The 12,977-nt window shown below is 53.9% G+C and overlaps 1 protein-coding gene across 1 annotated transcript; it reads right to left on the bottom strand.

Moving 5' to 3' along the window:
- Positions 1 to 5,470: 5,470 nt before the first annotated feature.
- Positions 5,471 to 12,977, bottom strand: LOC103053989 (H-2 class II histocompatibility antigen, E-S beta chain-like). The gene is made up of 6 exons (XM_088141494.1): positions 12,773 to 12,977; positions 10,970 to 11,242; positions 7,351 to 7,632; positions 7,056 to 7,169; positions 6,412 to 6,432; positions 5,471 to 5,623 (listed from the first exon to the last, which is right to left on the bottom strand). Exons 1-6 carry the CDS (start codon positions 12,861 to 12,863, stop codon positions 5,610 to 5,612), a joined length of 795 nt encoding a protein of 264 aa, XP_087997620.1. The 5' UTR covers positions 12,864 to 12,977; the 3' UTR covers positions 5,471 to 5,609.

Below are 12,977 nucleotides of genomic sequence, written 5' to 3'. Positions count from 1 at the left end.
GGGTTTATGCGGATTCAGCTAATTAACAAATGCTTGTAGTTCGGCTCAGTGAAGGCTTCTCTAACAGTGTCCCTGCACTTAATCCTGGCTCAGATCCAGGTTTTAGCAAGTGGCGCTGAGCTGTCCTCCGAACAGCAACACCTCCCTTCCACTTGGAAGTCCCCTGGGAGGTCAGGTGATGTTGAACCACGGCACCCCAATCTCTCTGAGGAGACTCGAAGCGGGGGGCGACTGAGGTCACCCAGCCATCGTAGGGAGGGGCAGGAGGGCCGCCCGGCAGGCGAGACTTGCAGGGCTGCTGGATTGGGGGGGCTTCACTCCCCCATTCTGCTCTGGGGCTGCGAGTGCCGGAAGAGTGTCAGCCATGCAATGGGGGCCTTCGCGGCTCTGCTGGAGCCCACCTGCTTCAGGGTCCGACGGTGGCCGATGGGCCTTTCACCTGTCTGTGTCCAGGGAGCACCTCTCATCTACGGGGCTGGGGGTGAAAGGGAACTGTCTCTTGGGGTCTCAGCTGCCAGCAGGGAGGGTGTCCTCTGAATGCAGCCACGCTGCCTAGGAATGATGGGAGTTGTAGTCCAAGCCATCTCCAAAGGGGCTCCCCAAAGTCTCCCTGTAACCTGACAAGACCACACAGATCAGCAGGGGTGCAGGGGGGGGGCAGCAGCAAAGCAGCAGGGCTTCTGTGGTCTCTGCTGCCCCCTGGAGCATTAGGAGAGGGTTGCTTGTGGTTGGGAGATGGACCCCACTGCAGATGGTCAGTGCTGGGATGGGAGACCACCAGGAGCCCCCACGGCTCTCTACTACTGCAAACTCTATCCAGGCGTGAGAGATTCTGGGAGAGGAATGGAAGGAAAGTAGGCAGAAGAACTCAAGAGGCCGAAAGAAGCTTTTCTTTCAATACTTTGAAAGCCCGTCTCGTTTCAGGAGTTGCCCCAACCCGTCCACCCGGTCCCTTCAAAGCCTCGTATGGAGGCTTTGCAGTTACGGAATACTCCGGGATCCGAGGAGGTCCACAACACCCGTCATTCCCAAGAAAGGTCTCCGCTGCCTCTTTGTTTCGGGCAGCCCCACCCGGCAAACGGTTTCCTTTCGTTCCTGGCTCAGTTGTCGTCGTCCTTCGGAAAGCACAGATCCCAAACAAACAGCCTCAGTCAGCGCGATCTGTGCCTGTCTTTTGAAGCTTTGAACCCTTCATATCCCAAGACGTTTAGGAGACTTACCGTGGCTAGTTTACACGAACCTCCGGTCGGGGTAGATGGCAGAATATCATCAACATATTGGATCCCTCGCACTCTGTCGGTGGAGTCCAGTCCCGAAGGACGGCACTTGAAGCTTCCCCAAAGAGGGTGGGTGAATTTTTCCACCCCTGCGGGAGGCGTCGCCAGGAATACCTTCCAGAGGGGATTTCCTCACAGCCGGGAACTGCTTCCCACGTAAAAGCAAAAATTTTCCAGGATGACAGACCAAGCGGAATAGTAAAAAATGCATCCTTAAGATCCAGGCATGAAAAATATTCACGGGTCCCTGGAATAAGGGCCACCAAAGTGCATGGATTAGGAACCACCGGGGTGAAGTCCTGTGTTAACTCATTAATGATCCTGAGGTCCTGAACCAACGATACTTTCCCTCCCCTTTTGGAATCCCCGTTATTGGCGTATTGAATTCAGATTCACAGGGTGCCACTAAATTTGCCGCAATAAGAGATTCCAATACCTCCTGGGGACCTTTTCTTGTTTCCAGTTCCAAGGGATCTTGTTTTATGCTTACAGGGCCTCTCCCAGGTTGCAGCTGCCCTTTACTGGGGCGGCTCTTTTGAGTCCCTCGCTATGTCTCCCACTTACCTTTTCCATACTTTTGGGCAGGCGCCCAAATGAAGGTCCTCTGCGCCTCCGTCAAGAGAACATTCGACAGGTGCGCCCCATCTCCCCACGTGGGCTGACGAGAGAGCATCATCCCCTCAAGCAATGGAGTCATCCGTTCCGGGTCACTAGGGTATGAGTTTCCCAGTTAAAGAGGTCTGCCGGGGAAAAGGGTGCATATCCACAGGCTTTAGAGGTTTCACCGCTAGGCTTCACCACACCGGTTCTCTCAGAGGGAGCATTTCTGCCTCCCTCTTCCCACTCCTCCTCACTTCCCGATCTGTCTTTCTCCTCCTGTCCCTTCCTTTCCTTAAGGGCCTTTTTACGTCTGGTGACTGCGGGAGGACTCGCCACTGGTTCCCGCCTTCCTCTTCCTCTCCTTCATTTCTATCTCTTCCATGGAGAAATTGAAATCCTCCGGGGGAGGTGGAAAATCTTCCCTGCCCGGGCAGCTGGAAACCCCCCCCCCCTTCTGTTCTCTCTGACTATGTCACATTGAGGAGGAGGAGGAGGAGGAGGAGGAGGAGGAGGAGGAGGAGGAGGAGGAGGAGGGGACCTTCGACCCCCCATGCCTGGGGCACTCTGCCTACTCTTGCACCGGCTCTCTCCCATTGCGGTCCGTTAAGGCAGCCTGAGCCGGGGGGGGTGCAGTCGGGATTGTGGGGTATGCTGGCAGAACGCTTTCAGGAGACCCCTAAGGGATCCTTTTCGGCTCCTCAGAGCTTGCATCCCCATATGGATTATGGAGTTTCGGAGGCCTCTGCTGAACCATTAGCACAGTCCCATCGCCGGGGTATCGTTTTGGGTTCATCGTTATTGAGGCAAAGCATCCTGCGTGTGCCAAGTCTCCTCTTTCCATTCTGCCTGGAGTTACTCTGCACCGCCCCATCAGCGCCCCACTGTTCTGTGCCTCCAGGCTTCCCTCCTCCAGCCACGGAGGGAAAATTTCCTTTTGAGATGGCCAGTCTTTGTGCCGAAGATAAATTTATCTCTCTTTCGTCATCCCGGACCGGGAATCTCCCAGAGCTCGCCAATTCTTAATTACACACCCAAGAGGCGTCCCCTGTGAGGGTGTGGCTGACTGGCACAGCCGCCCGTGCCAGAAGTCTTCCGCACACCTAGCGCTAGGACTTTTCTCCACGGGTCCGGCTCGCTTTCACTCACTCACACACACACACGCACTGTCACTCGCAGCGGGGCGGGACACACTGGCTTTCAACTCTGGCAGTTGCTGGTCTCAGACCTCGTGCCAAAATTGGGGCATCTATGCCCCGTTCGCTGAGCGGTCCTGGTTGCCCCCGGGAGGCAAGACGATGGACACACGCCCCCTTCCTCTCAATCAGAAAAACCTGCCCGGGGTACCCAACTGTACTCACCCGTTCTGGCACAGCTCAAGGGAAATTCCCAGTCAGGAATCCTCAGATCTTCCTTTGTGGATCCCTTGGGGTCCCCGGGCCCCAAAGGGCCTCCCCCCTTTCAGGATCACCGGACACTTGAAAGAATCCCGGACGAGCCCCCGTTTCTGTTAGCAAATTTGAGTTTCTGACTCTCCCCAGTTAGGACTGAGTCCGGCAGAAGATTGGACACGAAAGCACCAGCTGAGATTTTAAAGTTTTATTGAAAGAGGACCAGTAGAGTCAGCTGGGTCTCCCCTTAAGGCAGAGAAGAGCCCCGGTCACACCCAAAGAAGATGATTTTATACATGTGTCTTACACAGAGATACAGCAGTTAACAAATGATTGGCTGAAATTGGCATAAATTTGGGATCTGTGATGGAATGGTTTGGTGAAGGCCGCGCTCGGGGAGATCAGCATTTCCTTAGCCCCCAGCAGGAGCGTGGGAAGGTTAAGAAGATGCGACTGGCACCACCCTGAGGAATTCACGGCGTTTTGGCTGGCTGGCTTGGGATGTTTAGATTCAGTCTGGGGAGATTTCTGTCTTGGAGGTGAAGCTAATAAATGCAACAGAACTGTATCTGTACTGTCTCGGGGAGTTCTTTGGGCTGAACCTGACAGGATCCTCCTCATTACTGGGGGAAGCCTATCTTCCTGATGACCTGTTGCTTGCTAGTCAGAGTTCGGGGCACCCCCTCCGATCTTCCGATCTCCACTGCTTCCAGAATGCAGACCGGGGTCACCTCCTGCCACATCCCCACGGCCTCGACACTCAGGGAGACGGGAGGTCTGCCTAAAGCCCTCCGACATAACAGAAATGGGGGGAATGTGTGAAGGTTCATGAGCATCAGTTTCCTTGTTATCCCTTTGGTTCTCAAATGCAAGGAAATAAAGATGAGAGAAAGTGAGAGCCCTTTTTCTTAAGGTTTCAGGTCAGAGGGCAGAAAACGCAGCTTTATTCTCATGAACAGGACAAAATGGCCCAGCACAGGCACCTGGCTGTGATCTGAGGCTGCCCCATAATGCGAAACTAATCCGGGATTCCTCCAAGACTGGGAGTGGGGGCCGAATTCAGCCAGGCCAAGCAGTGGATCTGGACCTTGATATTCCCGATGGGTTCCTGCCTCTTTTTCCCCAAGGGAGGGCTGTGGAGGAGAATGAGGACGAAAATGAACCCAGCACAAGAACAGCAGAAACAAGGAAGCGTCCCCTGAAGGGGATCTTTGGAAATCGGGGGGACCGAAATCAAGTGAAATAAAATTAGGAAAAATTATCACACGGCAGTTCTTCTTCTTCATAAAATAAGATCTCGGGAAGGAGAAAGGGAACTGCCCTTCTGTGGGAAAATACTCAAAACGTAAGTTGGATTCACATCCACCCTCCGGAGCTGAGACCAGAGACAACCAGCATGGGTGCCGAAAGCATGGAAGGGATCAGGGGTTCCTCTTCATTTTCCTCAAAGGATCCACCCTGGAAAGAATCCATATGAATGTAGGTAGCGAGGAAAGAGCTCCAAAGGAAGAGCCCCCTTCTGATAAGAGGAGCCACGCTGGCAAGGAGACCTATAGATGTGGGTGGGAAACCTCTCCCCTTCTGCGGAGGATCAGAAATTCGGGGATGGAGGGAGCTAATTAAATGGCACCTGACCTGGAGGGAATATGGAGCTGAGAGAGACCAGACTTTTTGGACAGCATCAACTGACATCATTCCAGGGTTTTCCTACAGTCTAAATTTTATTGCTTTATAGCAAATAAAAGCCAAGGGAATTGACCCAGAGGAGAATAGCCAGAAGATGAAGCTTCTGCGCATTCAAAGCCAGGAGGGACGAGATGGAGAAATGAGGGGGGGGGGTCCAAAAAAGGGAAAGAGGTTGGGGCTCTGCTGGGCAGAGACCAGTTGATCCCTGAGATCACTCCTCAGGAAATGGGGATCCCAGAGTGACTGGTACATGTGGACCATCTGGATCTCTCTGGATCTGGTGGCCCCCAGGCTTGGCTAAGTGCCAGACGGATTTCCGGTTAAGTGGCTGGAGGTGGGGGGGGGTTGCAGCCATTGCTCTGAAGGGGGGTCTGTGCTGAGCAGGAGAAATTTCGGAGTCTGCAGTGACAGGCAGGCCAGGAGTTCCTGGGGCAGACTGGATGGTCTCCACCCCCTCCCCATTTCCCCCTCCCTCGAAAGACAGAGAGGCCCCGAAAGGAAGCTGGTGGGTCTCGGCAGGAGAAGGTCCAGCTGCGATTCTCCTCCTCTCGCCAGTGTTGAAGCTCAACCCTTGAAATGTTGCAAAAAAGGCAGAAATCCATCAGGTGCTGAAATGCTTCAGCGATTTTGCATCTGAGAGCAGGAAGGGACAGCAGGATTAACTCACGAGTGCTGTGAAAAAAAGAGATGGGGAACAAAATTAAAATATAAAGTAAAACCTTCAGTGTAAATAAGGTTTTTTTGGAGAGTCTGCAGGAAACACACAGGGTGGGCTTCCCCTCCCCCTCCCTTTGACCCCCCCCCCGGGCAGGAAAAGGCTGCGAAGGACCAGGGATTCCTCCCCATCTCATCTCCAGGGCTCAAAGGGGGTCCCGGTTCAGCCGAGGGGCTGCAAAGGGAGGCTCCAGCCTGACCTTGACAGATGCAATTTTTCCCTAATTGGCTTAATTAGGGGGTCAATCAAGAGACGAGGCCTCCCCCCCCCCCCCCGCAGATACTTCATCCGAACCGAGAAGATGCTGCTCGGAGGGTGGAGTCAGAAATGGGGTCTGGGGTCCAGCCCGGTGTCCCTGGGCCGGAGCTTGTGTGGAAGATCAAAAGGGGGAGGTCAAAAAGGGCAGCCCACAAACTTGGGGTGCCCCCTCTCCCTCCCCCAATAACCTGAATGACCCCCCCTTCCCTTCCCTTCCCTTCCCTTTGGCAATGTCCCGAAATGGGGAGACATCCTGGGGGAGGCTTTGGTGTTGTGTGTGGCTCTTGTGTGCGATTGCATTACATTTTGGGGTCCCTGCAAGGAAAAGCCACCAAAAATCTTGGAAAGGGATTTGGGGACTCCAGAAAATCTTTGGAGGCTTTGCGGGTCCTTCAAGGCTCTTTCGGTTACTTAAGGGATATTTTTTGGGAGGAGAGAGAAAGAGAAAAACTTATTGATTAATGGAGGGCGAATAGAAGAAGCTCACCTGGTTGTTGGATGGGAGTTGCTAGAAAAAGGGAGAGAGATTCATTCAGAACTTTTTAATCTTTTTCATAGGACTGTTTTTGACATATTTATTGTTTTATATCTTTTGCTATATGCTGCCCAGTCACTTCTGTGGGTGGCCCTATAAGTTTGATAAATAAATAAATAAAGGGCTGGAGCATTTATGGGGTCAAGCACCCATTCTATAGCCTATAATATATTGCATTAAATTCCCCCCCCCTTTTTTTCTTTTCTTCCTTTGAGTCAACGTTGACTCCTGGCGACTGCCTGGACTAGTCCCTGCAGTTTTCATGGGAAGGTTTTGGAAGGGGGTTGCCATTGCCGGCTTCCTGGGGCTGAGAGACAATGGCTGGCCCTCGGTCACCCAGGGGGCTTTGTGCCCAGGGCAAGACTGGAACTCACAACTCCTGGTTTCTACCCTGGTGCCTCCACCCCCCCCCCAAATGGGGTCTCCTATCCCTTGTGCCCCTCCAGGAAGAAAAATCTCTCCAAACCAATTTCCCAATGAGACCCTCAGCCTTGGGATTTGGGGGCCCAAGAGGACCCACCTTGCCATCCAGATGCAAGGCCTCCGCTAGATGATCCCCTCCCCATAACCCCTCACCCAGCCCCCCACGGACTCACCTTTCTTGTTCTTCAGGTAGAGAGAGAGCCCCACAGCCAGGAAGACCACCCCCAGCACGGCCCCCACGGCCCCCGTCCAGAGCTTGCTCTTGGCAGCGTTGGAGGAACGTGGCTCTGGGGAAGGAGAAGGAGCCTCGCGTGAGCAGCAGGATCAGGGCCAGCTTCCTCCGGGGGGGCCATTCTGGCTCAACACCCAGGGAGGGTCTTTCCAGCCCCCCATCGATGACCCCTTCTCCGTGCACGATGGTGTCCCCAGACCAGGAGGGCAGGGAAGGGGAGGAAGGGAAAGGCTTACCCCACTGGACGGTGACGGGGGCCTCCAGGCTGGCGTGCCCCACCTTGCAAGCGTAGACGTCCCCACGCTGGGGCTGGGTCTCCAGCAGCACCTGGAGCTGGTAGGTCCAGTCTCCGTTCTGGAGCTCCTCCCCGAAGGCGACGCCCTCCTTCTCCGGCCGCCCGTTCTTCAGCCACTGGACGTCGATCTCCAGGGGGTAAAAGCCGGTCACGGTGCAGAGGAGGATGGTGTTGGGGGAACCGGGGTCCGTCTTGGTGGGGGAGATGGTGACGGTGGGCTTGGCTGGAGGGGAGGGAGAAGGAGGGACGTGAGAGACCCACCAGGGCCCGGGACGGAAGAGCAGGTCGGTCAGTTCAGGCCAAGGTCCGTCTTAGTCTGGGAAATGGTCTGCGTTTCAGGTCCCCTTTCCAAGAGTTTTGTTTGCAGAGAGGGAGAAAAACTCCATTTTCCTCTTTTGCAGACTTTCCTGTGCGCTGCTGGGTCGGCTAAATTTGACTCTGGACGGGATGAGAATTAAGCAGATTCGGACCAGGCTCAGAAAGGCCATCAGAAGACTAAAAGGTCAGTGATACAAGATTCCAGAAAATGAATAAAATCCCACATGAGCAGCAGAAAAAACAGAATAAGATTTAAGGGGGTTGCGGTGCAGAGGAGGATGGTGTTGGGGGAACCGGGGTCCATCTGGGCGGGGGAGATGGTGACGGTGGGCTTGGCTGGAGGGGAGGGAGAAGGAGAATATTTATATTCGTATTTCATATTCGAGAAAATGAATAAAGTCCCACTTGATCTGGACAACACAGAGAAATAAGCAGAGAAGAGCAGAACAAGATTTAAGGGGGAAAAGTGTGGCTCAAACTGGCACAACTCCTGGATGGATGAAGGGAGGGCTGGATGGGCCCCCAAAGAGGGTCCTTCAGGGCTCCCTCCAGCCAGGAAGGGGGTCTCGGGTGGCGTCTGGGGTCTGTCCTGGGTCCTTGTGCCCTTCAGCGTTTGGGTCGGGGAGTCGGGGGGGATCGATGAAGCTCGTGGCCTTCCGGGAAGACGTCAGTGGGTGAGACGAGGCTGATTCTCTCCCTCCTCGGCTGCGGAAATCAAAATGCTTCTGCATCTTCCGCTATTTTGGGGGGAGGCAAATGGCTCGGAAACGGGGCACCCGCCCTCCTTCTCCCCCCAAAGGCGTCTCTGGCATTGCATCCGGCAGCCTTGGCTTCTGGGGGCCTGCAAGGCATCTTTGGGTCTGAGTTTTAATCTTTTATTTTATTTTTTAATAATTGGCTGTTTATGGCTTGTGTGAGTAATTTGTTAATAGTCTTTCTTACTGACAGATTTTTTTTTACTAACAGTTAATAACACTTAAGACGATTCCATTTTTAAACATTTTGATTATTTGCAATGAAGACCTGGGCTCTAGTCTGGTTGCCGCTCAGATAAATAATACATTTGTGGCTTTTTCTTCACAGGAAGCACATTTGTGTCTTGGAACATTAAAATCTTTGCAAAAGAGGTAAAAGGAGGCAGTTTTTTTCAAATTGAAATTCATGACAATGCCTTTTTTCTTTTTTTTACAAGAAAATTCTCCTGAATGGGAAAATACTTTTAACAAGGAAATGGAAGGAACAGATTTAAATCAGCAGAAATTCAAACTCTAAAATCTGGCAATTTTAGTGAAAACATCTTCAAAATGCATAGATTAATTTTAGTAGTTAAGGAAGGAGATCCTCAGAGGGCAGGAATCATTTTTATGGCCTCAGCAAAGATAAATCTAATTATTTACAAAACTGCCTTGCAAATATTTGGGAGGAACAATTTGATCCGCCAGGAGTTGCTGGGCAGCGACTTTAATTCAGTTCTGAATCCACTGTTGGGTTGGAAGAAGATTTTTTTTTCTTTTTAAAGGCCCCCCAGAGACACCACATTCTCCATCCATCCATCCATCCATCCATCCATCCATCCATCCATCCATGAATTTTATTTAATGGAGATATGGAGACCTCTGCATTGAAAAGAGCAAGAATATAAATTTAATTTCCCCACATCACACATGTTCCAGATTCATAGAATATTCCCCAAAACAGACTCGGGAGGCATTTTCACTGAATTAAAATAACACCTTTGATGAGAGATTCCTCAGGAACAAATTGTACTAATGGCAATGAAATTCATGGTCGGTGTTTTGAATTTTGTAAAAAATTATATTCTCTGCATCTGGACGTAGCTAGTGAGCAGATAAAGGCTTCTGAAAAGGTGCCAAATCTTCCAGAAATGGTGGGTGTGCAGCCGGGAGACGCGGCCGAACCCCGAAAGTCACAAAATCTGTAATTCTGCACATCTGGAGGAACCCAGAACGGCCCCTGAGCCAGATGGAGCCACTGCAGGACGGCGTAAAAATCCAGGGAGAAAGCGCTTTGGGGGGCGTTTGGGCAGCGCATCCGGCGCCGTCTCCCCGAAATCGAAAGGCAGCCTGAAGCCCCCGAAGGAGGGACCCTCGAGAGGGTTTTTGATGCCTGGAGATGCCCCACGAGGCGAACTGGGAGACTGGAGCCATTTGCAGGCCATCTCGGGGGGCTTTCGGGGGCTGTCGAAGATCGCTAGATGGATCAGCGGAAGTGACAAAGCTCTGTGGTAAATGATGCGGGAGTGGGAGTTAATATTAGGAAATATAAACTCTATTGAAAGATGTCATTTAATTCTGTGGCAAAGCATTATTTTTGGAAAACCTGGGCTCAGAAAGGGAATAGGAACGACTGTGGAGGTTTCACCCAAGGAAGAGAGTTTCCCCGAAAAGGCTGAACTGCAACACGTGCAGCTAAAACACTCGATTTGCACAATGTTTGAGCTCTGAAACCTTATCAAGTGAGAGAGATAAATAAGTTCATCATTAGGCCAAGAATTAGAATTACAGAAACCAATTTAGGCAATTTGTAGGAAATCTGGAGCAGAGGATCGGGCCTCCTGCATTAAACCATCGATGGCTCCCGGGTCTCTTATGACCGGAAACTCCATTTTAATGGGGGTTTTTGGGCTCCATCCCAAATCCGGGACCTTCCCGGCCATGAAGACGGGGCTGAGTCTGGCGTGAAAAGCTGGTTTCGAGGGAGGCTTTTCTGCCGGACTCCAGAAATCGCCCTAACAAGGTTTCGCAGCCTTCGAATCGGCTTTTCCACAAGGCGGAGGAGGAAGCGCATAAATATTTCCATACGACTGAGGTTTACGCCTTGGTTGAAACGTGGAATCACGATTAGAAATTCTAGCCTGGTTGATTGATTGTTTGTTTTTATGTTTGTTTGTTGGATTTAGAAGCTGCCGGACCCTGAATCAAGAACAAGAATCAAGAGGCAAAACGCCCCTCCCATCCCTGAATCCGTATTGGGGAGGGGAAGACGGGGCTGGATTCTGCCCCCCCCCGAATCCTCCCTGGGGCACGTTCTGGAGGGGATCAAAAGGATCCCTGATTCAGGGCGGGGGAAGAGTTGGGATCCTGGGAGGAAAAGAGGAATATTTCGTAGATCTGACAGCGCTGAATAATCACGGAGTAAATCTTTATAAGGGGATCCTTAACGGATTGAATGTAAGGGGGGGTCCTGGCATTCCCCCCCCAGAAGCCCCCCCCCGGACTCACCTCTCCGGCCAACCACAGGAGCGCCTTGGAGAACCTCGTAGTTGTGCCGGCAGAAGTAATCCACGGCGGCCCTCTCGTCCTGCAGGATCTCCTGGCGGCTGTTCCAATAGTCGGCCGAGAGCTGCCCCAACGGGGTGACGGCCACGAACTTCCCGACGTCGCTGTCGAAACGGACAAACTCCTGCCGGTCGTAGATGTCCCTGTCCAGGAATCGCACCCGCTGCGTCCCGTTGAGGAAGTGGCAGTCGGACTTCCACTGGTACAAGAAATGGGCTGCGAGGGGGAGGGGGAGGGAGGCCGTCAGGAGGGACTCCAGGGCCCATCGCTCCCAGCCGCCAGCAGAGGAGGGACCCACACGGGAAGGTGGAGGGGGAGACCTGCTGCGGGAGACCAAGGGGGTGGCCTTTGGAGGGCCCAGCTGGAAGGGGGACCGGAGGGGCCTTTCTCTCCCCCTCCAGCTCCTTGCTGGGGCTCCCTGGGGGAGACAGGGGGGCCTGACAAGAGACCCCCACCCCAATCCACTCCATGCCCCACCATTGGGGGTGTGGGGAGGAAGGGGCCAATCCGCCCCGAGTGGGAGAAGCTCCGACGCCTTCCTTTGGCAGCAGGAGCCAACACCGCAGGGCTATTGCTCCCTAAAGACGCCCCCTGGAGGAGGGAGGGGGAGGTTTCTCGGTCCCAGTGGGGCTCCCTGGGGGGGAGGGAGAGTTGCTCAGGGTCTGGGGGGGGAGGAAAGAGGGGGAGGGGAGGAGCTTCCCCACCCTGGAGAAAGGCAGGCAGAAGGGCAAATGGTGCAGCAGAAAGCCCTACTCTCTGCAGGGAACGTTGGATCTGGGCGGGGCCTCTTTGCCCCCCAAAGGGGCAGGAAAGATGCGGGAGGGGGTGAAGAGACCCAGAGACTCTCAGGGCTGCAGTGAAAGGAAGATCCATACCTCTGTCTCCCTCTTCCTTGGTGGGGGGGAATATGGGGAGGGGGCACAGTGAGGGTGTCTGGACCGATGATCCTGGGGTCTCCCAGCCCCTCCCTCACCTGAACCCCCCACCTTCCCTGCTTTCCCCAAACTTCTCTTCTCCCCCCAACATTCAGCCCTCCTGCCTGCCTTCCTCAAGAGCCCCCAGAAGCAACTCAAAGGGGGGGCTCCACTCTCCTTCCCCCCCTCACATCCTTCCTCTTCAATTCCTCCAGTGGTTCCCCCCTCCCCTCCAGACCCTGACTCCGCTATGGGGAATTATGGGGGGGGGCTGGGTCTCCTTTCCCAATTCAGAGGCTCCCCCAACTCAATTCAACTCTTGCCTGACCTTAAAAGCCTCTAATTGGAGATTTATATTTTAAAAAGTGAAGTTTCTGAAGGTGCAAAAAGGTTTTTCCCCAATTGCATCTTTTTCTTATGCGGCTTTTCCTTGCTCGGATTTAGGACCGAAAACGCCGCAATTTCCCTCTTTCTCTTTCACTTTCTTCTCCTTCCTCCTTCAAGGCGACAAACTTCGGGGACTCCGGATCCGGGTCTCGTTCGGGGCCGGAAGGTCCGACTCTGACCCAGGTCAGCGGCCTTCCCACGACCCCCTCCCCGCCTCGGCCACAGCCAGGGAAGGTGGTCCCTCTAGGTCCTCCTGGGGGGTGTGGGGAGGGAGCGGGCAGAGGCCATGCGGAGATCGAGGGTCCCGCAGGCTCCTGCCTCTCCTGCCCTTGACCCCTTCCCCAAGGTCACCCCTGGGGGTCCCAGCCCCTTTCTTCCCCCTCCCCCACCAGCATCAGGGGGTCCCTCCCAGCCCCCCTCATCCCACCTCCCACCCCCTCCTTACCTGGGGGCTCCTGCCCCCCTTCGCTTCCAGGGATCCGGGACAGCGCCCCCACCAGCAGCAGCAGCAGCAGGGGGACCCCAACAGAGCCCATGGATCCTGCCCCACAAGCAACCCCCGAGAGAGAGGAGACAGACGCAGATGCTTCCAGCCCCAGAGGCGGAATCGGTGGGTCTGGACTGGGGGCAGGAAGCGTTTTTTCTCTCAA

Source organism: Python bivittatus, unplaced genomic scaffold (genome assembly GCF_059951505.1).
Source record: "Python bivittatus isolate LINGU-HERP-01145 unplaced genomic scaffold, Pbiv_v1 ctg000330_np1212, whole genome shotgun sequence".
NCBI classification, from domain to species: domain Eukaryota; kingdom Metazoa; phylum Chordata; class Lepidosauria; order Squamata; family Pythonidae; genus Python; species Python bivittatus.
Note: the sequence above shows the minus strand (reverse complement) of the source record. Positions and strands in the feature narration are given on the sequence as shown.

Coding starts and splice junctions, on each gene's coding strand:
- LOC103053989 (XM_088141494.1), bottom strand. CDS start 12,863: ATGGGCTCTGTTGGGGTCCCCCTGCTGCTGCTGCTGCTGGTGGGGGCG. Junction 7,633..10,969: donor TCCTGTGGTTGGCCGGAGAG/GTGAGTCCGGGG, acceptor CCTCCCCTCCAG/CCAAGCCCACCGTCACCATC. Junction 6,433..7,055: donor CTACCTGAAGAACAAGAAAG/GTGAGTCCGTGG, acceptor CCCTTTTTCTAG/CAACTCCCATCCAACAACCA.